Consider the following 16,544-nt stretch of genomic DNA (forward strand, 5'->3'; position numbering starts at 1 on the left):
ATTAAAAAATGTTGTACAAAGGCCCAGTAATATTGCTGTTTGTGCATGGAAGTTAGGGTGAGAGTCAGTTCTTGGAGCATGGATGCCAGGGTTGCGGGGAAGTGGTGGGGTCACTTAGATTTTGATTTAGCATTTGTAAGAAGAACCAAGTCAAGAACACTTAACTTCAGTTGAGCAAAAAATTATTTCAGGTGCCCTATTTCACCACTGTAAGAAACTAACTAGAGAGTCTTTGGCATCTCCGTCCTCTGAGATAGTGAAGAATAGTTGGAGAAGCTTCTGCTAAGAGTGTTTTAGCTGCAGAATGAGGTTGGAGTATAGTAAGTCCAATTGCAAGTCTTTGCATGGGTGGGGGTGGGGAAAATGATCGATGATGATAGATAGATAGATAGATAGATGATAGATAGATAGATAGATGGATGGAGGGAGGGAGCGTAGAGGAAACCCACTCTCCATTTATTTATACTCCCTCCCACCTGTGCAAAACTGTGTTTGCAGGCTTACCTGGCTTTGGGGAAATGGCATAAGGGCTCTGGCAGCATCCCAGAGCCCTTGTGCCACCAACCCAAAGCTGGGAAACAGCCCTCCACCTTGCAGGAGACCTGATTCAGGGGTTCCTGATTTTATGCATTTTTGTCTTTACACATGGAACCCGGAAACCGAACCCTTGCGTAAGATGGGGGCTTACTGTATGTAGCCAATATGGTGCCCTCCATATGTTTTGGACTACAACTCCCATCAGGCTCTGCAGGCATGGCCAATGGCCAGGGATTATGGGAGTTATAGCCCACAACATCTGGAGGGCACGTTGGCCACCCCTGGACTACATGATGCCCAGGATCACTTTGTGGGAGAAGCGGTGTGGGGAGGACGAGGGGTGACAGTTTGACCATCTACTGGACCAGTGTTCCTTTTGTTGACCACGCAGATCACCATCTGTAAGAATGACGAGTGTGTGCTAGAAGACAATTCCCAGCGAACCAAGTGGAAAGTGATCAGCCCTACCGGAAATGAGGCCATGGTCCCATCTGTTTGCTTCTTGGTGCCGCCTCCTAACAAAGAGGCCATTGATGTGGCTAGCAGGTAAAGGGATCTTTCTTTCCTTGAGCAGTGCCAGGGTTCTTATTGACCTGGGGGTTCTGTAGGTGTGTGCATGTCAAAGAAAACAAAATGTTTGCAGCAATTTAGTGGGGGGCTGGGTCTGCTGGCATGTGTAACATAAACTTTTGTGGAAAGGAATAGTTTTCAACAGAGCTCTACATGTGGAACAAAATCTAGCTACTGGGGCAAAGCGTACAGAAACCTAAGATCATACCTTTTGCCCCTTGAAGATTCTTGTGGGCCAGATGGGTACAGCATCTGTCTCTTTCTCCCAGAGCCAGAAAACTTCCCAGGCAATCAAACATTTTGAAGTTGGTGCCTATGATTTTGCCGTGGCTCTTTAGCCTAGGGGTAGGGACAAGTTGGAACCTTTTTTAGCCCAAGGGCTACATTTATTCTGGGCAACATTCCAGGGGCCACATGCCCATCCTGGGTGAGGCAGGAGGCAAAAGTGGGCAAAGCAACAAATGTGAAAGTTGTCTTTTTACAGTAGGCAAATTGCTTTGCATGCCCAGACAACCCTCTCTATCCTCCAGCTAGCCAAGCAAGAAGTATCATCCAGGTTCAATGACTTATTTCAGCCAGGCAAAAATACTCGAGGGGTGTAGATGAGGAGGGTGTGTCCTGGGGGGAATCCTGAAAGCCAGCTTGGAGGGCTACATGTGGCCTCTGGGTCTGATGTTTGTCAGCTGGCTTCTAAAAGTGTTATGTTGGAAATGGATTGGGGGGGCAGTGGTTGCTCAATTCTTGCCTTTTGTGAGAGGTTGCATTTACCTTTTGAATATGCTTGGAATATGAGGAGCTGCTTTGAACCGTGTCAGAACAACATTTCCAATACAGTGGTACCTTGGGTTACATACGCTTCAGGTTACATACGCTTCAGGTTACATACGCTTCAGGTTACAGACTCCGCTAACCCAAAAATAGTACCTCGGGTTAAGAACTTTGCTTCAGGATGAGAACAGAAACCGTGCTTTGGCAACGTGGCGGCAGCAGGAGGCCCCATTAGCTAAAGTGGTGCTTCAGGTTAAGAACAGTTTCAGGTTAAGAACGGACCTCCGGAACGAATTATGTACTTAACCCGAGGTACCACTGTACTGTCTTTGCCTGACCCATGCTGGGATGGAGACTTGCTCCCCCTGGCCTTCCTGAGTAGATACAGTGTAATATACCATAATTCAGAAGGTTGATGTCCACATGGTGCTACAGACACCCAATTTTGAACTGCCTTCCAATTGTAGGGTGGAACAGCTGTACCAGAAGGTGATGGCCTTGTGGCACCAGCTCCATGTAAACATGAAGAGCCTTGTTTCCTGGAACTACTTGAGAAAAGACATTGCTCTGGTGCAAAGCTGGAATATGGAGAAGGTAATACTGCAAGCCCCAGAGTGATGCTTGCCAGTGAGATAAGGGTGTGCACATGCCAACCGTAAAAGTGGCCTCCGGATTGGGTGGAGCTGGACAGGAAGTTAGAAGGTGGTGGGAGGAAATGGGAAGGTAAGGTTGGGTAATAATACAAGACTGAAGAATTAACGTGTGCATGGGGGTGAGGGCAAGACCAAGGCATTACCTTGGCAACCAAAGACTTCCTTTAGTAAAATCAGCCCAATAAAATAAGAAGTTGTTTTCATATGCCACCAATATAGTGCCACTTCACAGCATAACCAAAAAGAACATCCTGCTTAAACTCCTGAATTTAGAAGATTATAGAATGATAACTAACCACCTTTTCTTCATATAACAGCCCCATTACACAAATATCACCCCTATTCTTCCCTTGGCCACTGAAAGCCAAAGCCAGCTCAAACAAATACATTGCAGAGGAGGTAGCTCTGCCACTCTGTTTCTTCAAAAACAATAACAACTTTGGGGTAGTAAAGACCAACCAACTTTATTGTGGCATAAACTCTTGTGGGCTAAGCCCCATTTCACCATATACCTGAAACTTTGTGTTATCTGCCAAAGTAGGTACTGGCCCACAAAAGGTGATGCCATAATAAGTCTGTTGGTGATAAGATGCTACAAGACTCTTTATCCATGTGAATCAAAAGCAAGGAAGGTGCCTTAGATTTGTTTCATACATATGTTGCCTCCTACTCAGAGCTGGTCTTGTGTATGTTGCTTGTCTCCAGTGAAATTACCGTTACTGGCCAATAGGCACGCATGTCCTTCTGAGGGGGCAATAACATTGCTAGCACCTTTGCAAAGTTAAATAGAGTCCAGTATGGTTTCTAATTGGATGTGGGGGGCATGTATTGAGATTTCTGTATTTCAAGGGTTTGGACTAGATGACCCTCGGTGTCCCTTCCAACTCTAGAATTCTAAAATTTTACGATTCTATGAATTTCCCAGCTTGAAGCAACAAACACCTGCAAAACTTGTTTGACTGGAGCCAGCAATGAGACAAAAAATAATGCCTACCATTTTCGGCGTCTTTGCTTGTACTGGCCTGTGGCTCCAAGCGTTGTTCATCTTCACTTAGCCCTCAATGTGAACATGTCCCCTTTGTGTTTGTGTGTGTGCAACTCACAGCTCAGGGCCCTGGCCCCAGGGGAATGCCACCAAACCATGAGGAGCCTACAGGTGCACTACGATGATTTCTTGGAGGACAGCCGGGATTCGGAGCTCTTCTCTGTAACAGATCGGCTGCGCCTAGAGGAGGATGTGGACTCATGCAAGGAGCACTTCCAGCAGCTTTTGCAGTCAATGGAAAATGGTAAGCTGTCTGAGCCTAGATTAGCTTTGCCAGCCTGGTGTCTCCTTCCTTCCATCAGCTCTGGGCTTGGTGAAGCCTGGCCTAGATGATTAATATTCCATGGCTTGGTTTTAACTATTTATTTTGTGCTTTTAGCCCAGGGGTCAGCAAACTTTTTCAGGAGGGGGCTGGTCCACTGTGCCTCAGACCTTGTGGGGGGCCTGACCCCCCCCCCCTCCTGAAAGCACACACCCACCCCGCTGATGCCACTCACGCTGACGCTGACGCTGCCTTGTCTTCAGCTGTGTCAGCATCCTCTGTCTTGGCGGGGCACAGAGCCCATGCCGCTGGCCTGGGCGGCAGAGGCAGCTTCCACACTGCTGCCACTTCCTTCTCACTCGGCCGCCTCAGCAGGAAGGAAAGAGCAGCGACCAGAGGTGTCCACGGCTTTTGATTGGCTGCAGGAGCTTCCTGCAGCCAATCAGAAGCTGTGCCACGTCGCAGAAGTCAAACTCTGTGTGGCAAAGCCTCCGCATCGTGCCTGTTTAGTGTGGGGACTGACTGAGTGGGCAGCAGGGTTCGCAAGGTTCGCGCACCAGATTAACGAGCCCGGTGGGCCGTATCTGGTCCGCGGGCCTTAGATTGCCGACCTCTGTTCTAGCCTGTATTTTTATTTGTGAACTGCCCTGAGATCTTCCGATGAAGGGCGGAAAATGAATGAATGAATGGGAATATTTGCAGTGTGAGAGATGGAAGGAACAATAACTGTTTCATTCAGGGGTGACTCTGGCCGCCAAATCAATGTTTTTTCCGGCCCCAGGAGCTCTCTCCTGTTTTGACCAAGATGTGGTAAAAGTCTTGAAGGAAATAAACATGTTTTTCCAATTTTGTCACTCTTTGGATCTTGCACATTAACTTGCCAGCTGCACCTAGCTGTAGCCATCTTCAGGTGTTTTACTTGACAGTAAAATAAACACAAGAGGGGCACTATAGGGATGAGCAGGCTAGCTGTACCCCTTGCAAAGTGGAGGGCATCTCCTGTACGTGTGGAGGCTCCCTACACATTTCATAACCCTGAAAATCAGGGATCTCAAATATACAGTCCTCTAAAGCGGATTCTAAGGTTTGATTCATGACACTGTACTGTCCACTGTAACCAGCAGTGATTCCCCCAGGGTCTCTTGCAGATGAAGGCCTTTATTTCCCAACCCTGCTATCTTCTGAGGTCCTTTCTAATGGAAGATGCAAGGGACTGGGGCTGGATCTGTGGCCTTCTGCATGCAAAACATGGAGCTTCTATTGAGCTTCCAAACAGCAGTAGTATTTGACCCACATCTGAGCACATGAAACAGCTGGAGGAAGATTTCAGTTATTTTGCTTTTGTTGTACATGTGTGAACAGAGGACAAAGATGAGACTGCTTCTCGGACATACCTCTCTGAGCTGAAGAATATTCGGCTTCACCTGGAGGAGTGTGAACAACGTCTGGTGGGCACCATCCGGACGCCAAGCAGCACAAGAACGGATGGGGACGCCCTGCAGGAAAACACTTTCCGGCTTGCCGAGCAGGAGGTTGGTGTTTTATAGTCTTCGGGGAATATTCCAGCTTTTGGACAGTATGACTGAAAAGTCCCTTCTTTGACTTGTTACATCCCCCAGCTTAGTTCTTGCCCCTGCTGACCGTTGCTGTGAAGGCAGATATGTAGCATGAAAGGTCAGCGTCTCTGCTCTTGCTCACTAACACCTGTTGGTCTCTGCAGAGATTGAAGGAAGATTTGAATCACTTGAAGGATGACATGGAGCAACTTTCTGAGAGATGCACTATTTTCCTGCACAAGTCTCCAACGGGAACCAGCACCCCACATCTTCGTTCTGAACTTAACCTGCTAGTGGAAAAGATGGACCATGTCTACGGGCTCTCAACTATCTATCTGGACAAGTGAGTTCTTATAGCCATCTTGTTATCAAGCCAAGAGAGGGAACCAGTTGTTGCTGTATGATAAGAACCTACCTACACACAGACCAGCACAGACCATTGGTCCTTCTAGCTCAGTACTGACTCTGAACCTGAAAGCTTTTACATACAGAGTGCGTGCTATGCTGTGGTTACTCTGTAAAATGTAGAGACCTTTTGGCTGTTAGCATCCTAGTACATGAAGAGTAGTTTATGCAATCCCCTGGAATGCAGTGGGGCTTATTCAGTCCCCTAGAATCCAGTAATTTTTGGAGAATTCCCAGAGGAAATGACCACTGGATTCCATTTTCTCAAAGCCAGTTGCTTCTGACAGTCTAGCAACACTAGAATTCTGAGATCTATGTTGAGTTCAACTGATGCAGATCTTAATTTTGTATGTACTTGCAGTGAAGGAGGGAGGCCAGGAATGGCAGTCATTTTGGGAGCCCCTTAGGTTGCGGTGACATCCACCCACTTGGCCAGATACAAGCATTCTGATGTGCCACCAAATAAAAGCTTATCATAGTTTCAGGAAGTGAAGTTTCCCTTTTTATATCTGATAGGTTAAAGACTGTGGACGTTATCATTCGCAATACCCAAGGAGCTGAGTCTTTGGTCAAAGGGTATGAGGTTAAACTGAGCCAGGAGGAGGCTGTGCCTGCGGACCTAAGTGCCATTCAGTCTCACCGAGCTACATTACAGGTAAGCTTTTCCCTCCACCAACTGAGTCCTCTGGGTGGGGGGGATGCCTGTCTCATGTGGCTGCAAATTCTTACTGTCCTGATGCAGCTTATTGCTGCCTGATGGTGAACAGCAAACAAAACAGCTGTGCCTTTCAGGCCATGTTGCTCCTCAGGCTGATGCTGATAGCTCTTGGCAATGAGTCTGGCTTGTGCCAAGCTGATGAACACAGCCTCTTGCATCTCCTGCCCTCTAGCGTCTGCCTGCTTCAACAGATGTACTTTGGATCTCCCAGCCATTCTGTGGGTGGACAAGAAGCCATTGTGTATTGAAGAAATGTACATACCCTCCTTGAGCCAAATAGTTCTTTTTGAAAATTTTTTTAGCAAATACCTTTTAAGATCAGTAAATGAAGTTAGGTATTTACAAATGCATCAGCTTGAAACAAACAATGCAAACATTATTTTATTCCAGCGGCAACTAATCTGTAGTCCTCCATATGTTGTTGGACTCTAGCTCCCATTAACCCTAGCCAGCATGGTCAGCAGTCAGGAATCAAGAGGGGTTGCAGTCCACCAACATCTGGAGGGCCACAGGTGTCCCATCCCTGTAACAATAAGCTGCAGTTAAATTTAAAGCCTGAAGGGAAAGACTCGGATTGGCAGTTATGTGAATTCAATGACCAGGTACTGTTAAGTGAAGCCATGGTTTAGCACAAAGGTGCAAGTTTCCAGGGAGAATGCAGCTGCTTGGCTCTTCTTCTGGTCCTGCTGCTGCTGGCAACATGGTGGTGGCAGGATTGGAGGAGGAGAAGAGTGACCACAATCACCTGTCCGGAGGCCCACAAGCTTGCCTGTTTTGGCTTAGCATTGTGTGTGAACTGAGTCAATGTCCTATTATTTTTATATGCTTGGCTTTGTAATCACTCTCTACACAGATGTGGTATTTTTAGTTCTTTTTAACGTGTATTGATTGAAATGATTATGTATTTATCATTTTAGCTATATAATAATATGCCCCGAGTTCATTGAACAAAGAGTAGTATAAAACCTTAATAAATAAATATTCACAGCACTGCAAACCTAGTGCCCTTCAGACATTTTGCAGAACAGTTCCACACAGTCCCAGTCAACATGGCAGTGCTGGCTGGGGCTGATGGGAGTTGCAGTCCAAACACATCTGGGCGTCACCAGGTTGGTTAAGGCTGACCCAGAGGATGGGTTCTTGCAGCCTGCCTATTCTTTATTTCAGTCATTCTCAATCGGCGCTTCTCTCTCTCTTTCTCCATTTTTAATGCTGCAGCAATGGATCCGTGAAGTGAACGATAAAGGCAATGTCTTTGCTATGTTGGAAGATGACTTGGCAAGAGCTAAAGTTGTGACAGACCAGCTGTACCGTCTGAAGCAGGAGCGCAGTCCGGACTTGGAGCGCTACCAGGAGAAAGGGAGCCAACTCTGGGATCGCTGGCAGAGGGTCAGCCTACAGATCGAGACTCGGTGAGAAGAACCACCTCTGGGCAACTGCTTTCTCACTGATAGGCTAAACCCACACTTCCCTATTTGTTGCCCTCCCAATGTTTCAGACTGCAACTGCCAGCTACTCCCTTTTTGTTTTCTGTACCCTGCTCTGGGATTCCTTGGGTAATAAATGATTTAAAATAAAGGAAAATTAAAACAAAAGAGAGAAAATAATGCCTACCCATACCCCATATCTTACTGCTTTTGAGAAGGACATGAGCCAGTTCTTGCACAGGAGAACAGAGAAGGGTTCTGCAGAAGCTTTTGTTGCCGTTTCTGCTAGGCAGGAAGGGGTTAAAGAGTCTTGCAGGGAGTGAGGGTAGATGCCAGTGTTGCTGCTGTCACCAGATCAAAATATGGCTCTTGGTAAAGATTAGTTCCCCAACATGGATTTACACTGGAATTATAGGTTGTTTTAGCGCTCATCTAAAAGTTCTAAGTGCCAAATCTTGCAGGATTCCACCATTCTAGGTCTTTAGTAAACCATCCCAAATTGCAAGCCTCTACAGGGCAGAACGGGGGACGTGGGTGGCGCTGTGGGTAAAACCTCAGCGCCTAGGGCTTGCCAATCGCATGGTCGGCGGTTCGAATCCCCGCGGCAGGGTGAGCTCCTGTCTTTCAGTCCCAGCTCCTGCCCACCTAGCAGTTTGAAAGCACCCCTAAGTGCAAGTAGATAAATAGGTACCGCTTTATAGCGGGAAGGTAAAACGGCGTTTCCTTGTGCTGCACTGGTGCTGGCTCGCCAGAGCAGCTTCGTCACGCTGGCCACGTGACCCGGAAGTGTCTCCGGACAGCACTGGCCCCCGGCCTCTTATGTGAGATGGGCGCACAACCCTAGAGTCGGACACGACTGGCCCGTACGGGCAGGGGTACCTTTACAGGGCAGAACCTAATCCTCTTTTCTTTTTTGCTTTAGAAAGTGCCATACACAGCAAAACTGTTCTTACATCAAAGCAATATTGTTCATGCAACTTCGGGCTCGTAGTTTTATCTCACTCACATTTTCTCTTCCTCCTCTTCATCTCTTGACAGCCGAACAGAGCTGGAGAGTATTGAGGAAGTACTGAGTGATTACCGGAACTGTCATGGGGCACTGATCCAGTGGATTGAGGAGACCACAACGCAGCAGGAACTGATGAAACCTGGACAAGCGGAGGATAGCAGAGTCCTTTCAGAGCAACTCAGCCAGCAAATGGTAAGGCCCAGAGAAAGCCACTGTTGCTTAAGCCATGGTCAGCTTAACAAATCACAGGTTAACTACAAGTTATTCAACCGATGATCAAACAAATCATGGCTTGTTTCTGCGGAGTTTGTTTTGCTTTCCAGCTGCTCTTGCCTCATGTCTTTGTAGTGTCTGAGGGTGGGGAGTGACCAAACAAACCATGCTTAAGGAAGGGCGCTGGGTTTGTGCGTAATGCAAAGCCCTAGTTAAAATTCATAAGCTTTAGGATTCATGGAGAACAAAGCAGTTAATAAATAGATTATTAGTGACTGCTAGTAATAGAATCATAGAATTGGAAGGGACTACAAGTATCATCTAGAACAACCCCCTGGAATGCAGGAATCTTTCGCCCAACAGGGGGACATGAACCCACAACCATGGGATTAAGAGTCTCATGTGCTACTAACTGAGCTATCCCTCTGAATACCAGTTTCTGGGAATCAGTGTGGGAAGACAGCTGTTGCATTTGGGTCCTGCCTGCTGGTTTCCCAAATGCATCTGGGAAAGACTATGCTGGACTAGATGGATCTTTGACCTGATCCAACTGGTTGTCTCTTATAGCTTTTTGAAGGAAAAGAACCATAAATTAGGAAGGCGGGGGTGTCCCTAGCTCAGTAACCGACTGATAACTGTAGGGATGTTCTTGTTGGAATCATTAACTCAGTAATTAAGTGAAGTGTGTGGGCGGTGTGATGTGAATCTGTAGGAAAGAGAACACAGAGAGAACAAACCTTCTTAGAGGGCAGATAAACCTTCCAGTTTGTCACCATGATTTTAACATTGCTTTTCTCTTGCATTTAAGGCGCTGTTTGCTGAAATCGAGGCAAATCAAGCCAAACTGGACCAGTGTCAGAAACTATCTCAGCAGTACTCAGCTGCTGTCAAGGTAATACGATGGCTGTTCTGACTTGAGTCTGATGGGAGTTGTATCTGGAGAGCACCAGATTGGCAAAGGCGGATTTAGATGGTTATCTGAAATGCAAATGACCGAACCACAAGAGATATGTGGGTACTTTAAAGTTATCCCATGAGTTCTGGGAGGATTTGATCAAAAACCTTTTCAAAACCATCATTTTATTTTCCTTTCCTTTCCTTTTATTTCTTTTCTTTTCTTTTTTTTGAATCTACAACTTAAGAGGTTAAAAATTGACATAATTTGCAGAACTTGCAATATGACAGCCAAAATAAGGAATCTGGACATAAACGGACAAAGGGTGAATGGGAAAGCTTTGGGGAGTATTAAAAAAATGATGCTAAAATCAGTTTACAAGTACAGTCGTACCTTGGTTTTCAAACAGCTTAGTTCTTGAACGTTTTGGCTCCCGAACGCCGCAAACCTAGAAGTGACTGTTCCAGTTTGTGAACTATTTTTGGAAGCCAGACGTACAACAGGGCTTCCGTGGCTTCTGATTGGGTACAGGAGCTTCCTGCTCCCAATCAGAAGCCGCGCTTTGGTTTCTGAATGTTTTGGAACTTGAACAGCTTATATTCGGGTATTGTCTTTTTCTCTCCCCCCCTCCCCCAAATTTTAAAAGTGCGGCTTATTTGCAGGTGCGGCTTATATTCGGGCCAATACAGTATATGAACAGCAGTCAACTACAACAATGGTCTAGAAGGGATAAAAGTAGAGTGGATAAATAAATGGAGATGCAGCAAATTTAGGTTTATTATGAATGCCATGGAATGCTAGGTTGGGAAGTCTGTACAGAAATATTGTATGTGGGGGAAACAAGATGTGTGAACAGAAAAATGGAAAATGTAATAATAATAGGTTAAAAAGATTTGGCATGTATACAGAGAGAACACATTGGCCCAGTTCACATGTAATGCTAAGCCGAATCATAATTTAGCAGGTGGATTCCTGGGTGGGGGGAGAACACAGGTCCTGTGTTCCTCTGTGGTTGTTTTGCTCCTGTGCTGCATTGAGCTAAGCCATGGTTTGGCTTAGCATGTATTCTGAACCTGGGCTTGTGGTTTAGCTCTCCGCAGACAAACCAAGAACTTTAACTAATGTTTATCCTATGGTTTACAACTTGTGGTTTGTCCGGAGAGCTAAATCCAGTAGCCTGGTTTCAGATGACACGTTAAGCCAAATCACAGCTTAGCTCAGCATAGCACATCAGCAAAACAAGCATGAAGTCTCAAAGCCTCTGCAATCTCTGTGGGAGGGCTCATGTTTCCTCATTCATGCTAAGCCATGGTGTGGCTTTGCGTTACATGTGAACAAGGGCATTGTGTGCCATCTTTAGTTTATTTATTACTTTTTCAGGAATGCCCTTCATGCCAAGGAATCTCTCGTATACACGCCTGCCCAATTTGCTTTGGGATTCTGTTTTTCATTTTCTGCTTTATGTGACAGTACTAAATCTGGGGTTTGTGAACTGAAACCCCCATGTTTCCATTTTTGCATTGTCAGGACTATGAGCTGCAGCTGATGACGTACCGTGCGTTTGTGGAATCTCAGCAAAAGTCCCCCGTGAAGCGCCGGCGCATGCTTTCCTCCTCCGATGCCGTCACGCAGGAGGTGAGGGGCCTGGCCGCTGCTGGCTAGCGTGTTCTCTAGGCTGGAAGTGGAGTGGGGCAGGGGAGGCGAGGGCTTGCTCAGTTTCCTGAGTAGATGGACATGTGGCACTCCTGCCTCTCCTCCTGAACCCGTGTGTAAAAGTTTCCACCCTCACTGTCTTTTCTGTCAGCCACAGAGGCTCTAAGCTCTAAGCATCAGGGTCTGGCATACGTAGACTTCTTGGAACCACGGGTTCAAATCCCTACAGGGATCGACCCAGCTCTGCCACCTGCAAGGTAAATAAAGAGCACCATGCAGTTCGCTGTGTGTGGATCTTTTGGATGAGTCCAAGGGTGCTTCCAGATGGGTGTTTGGTTATCAGATTGGTGCTCCTCATGTATGCACAGTGTTTTCGCAGCATCCCCAAGACATTGTCAGCATCAAAATGCTAGCCTATATCCCCCTTTGCCCCCCCCCTTTTGATCTGGATTTTTAATTTTTAAAAACCCTGTTGCCAACCACCCGTTTGCAAATGAAGCCCCTGTCTGGAAGCATCCAAAGAAAAAGAGCCAGCAAGAGAAATCTCAACTGGCTGTTGCTCCATATGGAAGCCTGGGGTGCTGAGCAAGTCGCCTCTTTGAGTTTCTGCACTGAGTTTGTGTTGGGGGTGGCCCCAAGTGAGGTTTTTTGATCTTTGCTTCCACCCTGATGAAACAGATTGGGGCTCTGCTTCTTAGAATCATAGACTTGTAGTGTTGGAAGGGATGCTGAGGGTCATCTAGTCCAACCCCCTGCAGTGCAGGAATCTTGAAAACCTGGCCTTTTCCTGCAGACCTCAGAGCAAATTGTTCCCTGGTAGCCTTGCACAGGACCACTTTACAAGGCTAGAATTCCTTAGCTCCAGCATACTTCCACACAGCCAGAGAGAGAGAGAGAGAGGGTGTCTTGGTCCTGCTGGCAGAACTGGGCTATGTCAGGCTATGGCTGTCTTCCTCACCCTAACATTTTGGGGAGAGAGATGTATAGGAGAGAAGCATCCAGATTTCACATCCATGTGCAAGATGGCAGAGTTCTTCTTCCAGCTAGAAACCACCCTGGGGCGGCTGTCAAAGCGGCCTTTCTTCCTTGAAAAAGCAGAGAGGCTGTCTTCAGCATTTCTTCCTTCTCCCGTTCCGTATTTAACTGTTATTTTAAGATGCACACATGCTCTGTCTCCAAGATTGCTGCACTTCGCTGGCTCTGTAGAAATGTCCATCAGATTGTGCAGTGAGTGGGGGCATTTCCCTGTTCTGCAGAATGAGAAAGGCTGCATGTTCGGAGCAAAGTGGGAAGTTGGATACTCTGTCATTCATTGGCTTTAGCAACCACGTTCTTTGTGGTGTTGTTTTTCTCCTGTGTTCTCTCTCCACCCCACCCTTCCAGTTCATGGACCTGCGCACACGCTACACAGCTCTGGTCACATTGACCACGCAGCACGTGAAGTACATCAGTGATGCTCTCCGGCGCCTGGAAGAGGAAGAAGTAAGGATATAATTTATAGTGGCTGCTCTGTGGTGTCTCCATTGTGACTCCATTGTGGCCCACTGGGGTTAGGCAGTGGGTTTTGCCACATGTGATCTTGGGAGTTTTAGTCCCTTTCTTTTGAAGGCATCAGGGCTGCAACAGTTAGAAGGGCTCTTTAGTTGGCATGGAGTCACAAAACCATCAGCTTCTTGCTAATACTTGCAGTCATTCCTTTCCCTAAGCTTTATGTGAGGAGTTGTTCTTTTCTAACCATCTCTCTCCCTTGCCCTTCCTTAACCCAATATAGTTGCCATTTAGTTTTTTCCTCAAGGACCCGCCACTTCTGTCTATGTATACTATGTATACATTAGGTCCTTGCTTTTCAGTCCCCTGTCCAGAGATTTTCCCACTTAACCCCCCTCCCCCAAACTCCTGTGTTCACACATATCCATCTGCCTCCCCACCAACACCATATTCTTACATTGTATGTAACCTCCAACCAGGTTAACTTTCACTTCACCCACAGAATCTACACTGTGTCAGTGTTTTGTTCTTGATACATATATCCCAAGCAAGTGATAATGTTTGTGAGCATTCCGTGGCTTAACAGCTTAGCTAATATCTAGCAAAGACTTGCTGACAGAGAGCCAGCACATTTTTTAGCATGTTATGCCTATAAGAAGTATTTGATTTTGTTGCATACATTTATGTGGCCATATTCCATCTCTCTTTCTTTTTTCTTCTTGCAGAAAGTTGTGGAGGAGGAGAAGCAAGAGCATGTGGACAAAGTGAAGGAACTCTTGGGCTGGGTCATGGGTTTCAAACAGAGTGCACAGTTCAAAAGTGTCCCACCAAAGGGCAAAGAGCTCGGAGATATTGAGAAGTCCATCTTGGAGCAGCAGGTGCGTAAGGGCAGGGGGTGCCTCTTACTTCCTTTGATGTGTGTGTCAGCAATACCAGACTAAGCCTAGGTCAATCCTGCTGGGTTTATCTCTCTAGTGGGCAGTAGGACATTGCCAGGTGGGTTGCTAACTCCCAGTCACTTGAAGAAGGCAGAAAACGTCTTCATTTCCACTGGATGTGAGCTCCTCCACTTCCTCAGGGGCTCAGTTCATTTTCTGCTTTGCTTGAAGTTGGATTTATTTTTTCATTTTTGTTCTTCTAGCCTTAATGAACAAACTGTTGTGTGAGTTTTTGCCTGAATAAACCTCTATCCTTCTGGAAATAGTCACTGATTTTTGTCTGGTTTTCCCCCTTCTCTCTCTGAAGCTGTTTTCTTCAGAAAGAATTCTCTGCTTCAAATATCACTCCAAATGGAGGTTCATTCTTTTTACTCATTAGCTGGTTTCTTAAATCCCCAAATTATAACTGTGACCTATTTTGAACTTCTGATAATTTTTTTTAAGACAATAGCTGATTAATTCTGATGCTGGGAACTAGTGATCTATTTGGATTTACTAGTCCAGTCTGTGTTGATCTGGTGCCCTCCAGATGTTTTGGACTATAACTCTTATCAGTTCCAGCCAACATTGCTGGGAAGGCTGCATTGAGTCACTGGCCCTTGAGCTTCTTCCAGTGCTTGGACATGTGTCACTAGATCTTAGAGATGTGTCACCCTTCTTGCCCTTCTGAACATAGTCCTCTCCTTCTTCTCATCAGGTTCTAAATGAGGAATTGGTTACAAAGCAGGAGCAAGTCTCGGAAGCTATCAAAACTGCTCAGATCTTCCTTGCAAAGCATGGACACAAGTGAGTTGGGAGAACGTCAGTCAGAAAGAATTAAATTTGTTTGGTTTATTGCATATTTAGTTGTTGCAAGGGGTGGGGATGGAGTTTAAGCTTGCATTTTCCCTATTTTTAAATTCACTTAACTTCTCGGAGTGTTTTATGCTATCATCCTGAGAAAACAAAGATGGAAATTGGAAATGGATGTCCTGTAGAAGCACAGGAGCTAGGGAGGAAATTCCCAGGCTGTCGTTGCTGATGGAGTGTTTTTGACTTGACCACAGAGGTGTTAGTTTGCACCTCAATGAGGCAGCACATGTTTTGAATGTATAAGGTGCCAGGGTTGACCTCTGCATCAGGATTCCTGGAGCCTGCCAGTTGGAGTAAGCAGTATAGGGCTAAATTGGCCACTTCCTCCACTCAATATATTGCAGGCCTGAAGCTATATTGCAACCCATGATCTCAGCAGGCATCCTTTTAGGGTTTTACAATTGCCGTGCTTATATCAAGAGATGTCTCTTATGTGCCAACCTGCAGGCTTTCTGCCCAGGAGAAGGAACACATTGTGACCCAGCTGGATGTCCTCAAGAAGACTTATGACCAGCTGTGCTCTGACTCCACTGAACAGCTCCAGCAGCTCCAAAGTCACATGGCCCAGGAGACTGCCCATAAGGTATCCCTCCTCTCTCCATCCCAGGATCCTCCCCTGTTTGTGATATTCTTTCTTTCCCTCCCCAGGGGTGGGAGAGAGAATCTGTTCTTGGCAGCACTTGTCCCTTCATCCACAGCTCTGATGGCTTTTGAAAATCCATATTAGTCAGCTCCATCCCATTCTCTCCCATCTTCTGCATTCTGAAGAGGTTCCTCCTTTGCTGAGTTGGTTTCTGAAGGATGAGACAAGAGAGAGTTTCATAAACTTGTTGATTTGGGCAGATGACAGACTAGGGTTGTCAGACTCCTTGCCCATGGAGGGCTCCTGTGCCACTGGAATACTCAGGTTCATTTGCAACCATGCTAAAGTGAAGAGGAAAGCTGCTAGCTGATGCATTCTCTTAGGAAAAAATATAAGACTTTGGCCACCCCATCTTGTTTGTTCAGCAGTACTCTGAAAATGAGTGCATTCCCCATGTAATCTGGGACTGGAGATTTCCAAGGATGCCTTTCACCTATGGTGGTGATGATGAATTGCATTATAAGCTTTGCAGCACTGCTGCAAAAGAAGTTTTCAGCATGAATTTAAAGGCATAAATTATAGTAGCCTAGAGTTTTGCAGACCCAGTTTAGGTGAAGAGTTCAGGTGTCAGGGGCAGGTAAGTAGGCAGGTAGCAAAGAAAAGAGAGATAGAAAGAGAGAAAGGATCAGAGGCTGTTCCAAGACCCAGTAGCTCTTTAATGGCTGGGCCAGCTCTGCTACTAACAGTTCTGATTGGGGGTGTGGGGGGAGAAGCTAAGGGGGGCAAGTGAGGTCATGGAGTAGAACAGAAAAGCCAGCAAAGGGAACCAAGAACCTGACTTAAGTATAATGCATTCTTCTAATCTGAAGCAAACAAGAGGAAAACAAATCTCTTTCTCCCCCTCCTCACCTCCCCACCCTCATGGGATGACAGTGCTGTGTTATTCCAATAATCGGATACTTCACTGCCAGA

The 16,544-nt window shown here is 46.3% G+C and overlaps 1 protein-coding gene across 29 annotated transcripts in view; it reads left to right on the top strand.

The window, feature by feature from the left end:
• The window catches only part of MACF1 (microtubule actin crosslinking factor 1), a 297,050-nt gene that overhangs the window by 155,096 nt on the left and 125,410 nt on the right, over nucleotides 1-16,544 (top strand). For all 29 annotated transcript variants that reach the window (XM_077931870.1, XM_077931885.1, XM_077931874.1 and 26 more), the window contains 14 exons: nucleotides 929-1,083; nucleotides 2,343-2,469; nucleotides 3,634-3,817; nucleotides 5,198-5,367; nucleotides 5,556-5,734; nucleotides 6,313-6,451; nucleotides 7,733-7,926; nucleotides 8,980-9,142; nucleotides 9,972-10,055; nucleotides 11,586-11,693; nucleotides 13,095-13,193; nucleotides 13,925-14,077; nucleotides 14,835-14,923; nucleotides 15,437-15,572. In XM_077931870.1, coding sequence (XP_077787996.1) covers nucleotides 929-1,083; nucleotides 2,343-2,469; nucleotides 3,634-3,817; nucleotides 5,198-5,367; nucleotides 5,556-5,734; nucleotides 6,313-6,451; nucleotides 7,733-7,926; nucleotides 8,980-9,142; nucleotides 9,972-10,055; nucleotides 11,586-11,693; nucleotides 13,095-13,193; nucleotides 13,925-14,077; nucleotides 14,835-14,923; nucleotides 15,437-15,572 — 1,980 coding nt within the window. The remainder of the gene's footprint in view (nucleotides 1-928; nucleotides 1,084-2,342; nucleotides 2,470-3,633; nucleotides 3,818-5,197; nucleotides 5,368-5,555; nucleotides 5,735-6,312; nucleotides 6,452-7,732; nucleotides 7,927-8,979; nucleotides 9,143-9,971; nucleotides 10,056-11,585; nucleotides 11,694-13,094; nucleotides 13,194-13,924; nucleotides 14,078-14,834; nucleotides 14,924-15,436; nucleotides 15,573-16,544) is intronic.

The sequence above is a fragment of the Podarcis muralis genome, chromosome 7 (genome assembly GCF_964188315.1).
Source record: "Podarcis muralis chromosome 7, rPodMur119.hap1.1, whole genome shotgun sequence".
Lineage (NCBI taxonomy): Eukaryota > Metazoa > Chordata > Lepidosauria > Squamata > Lacertidae > Podarcis > Podarcis muralis.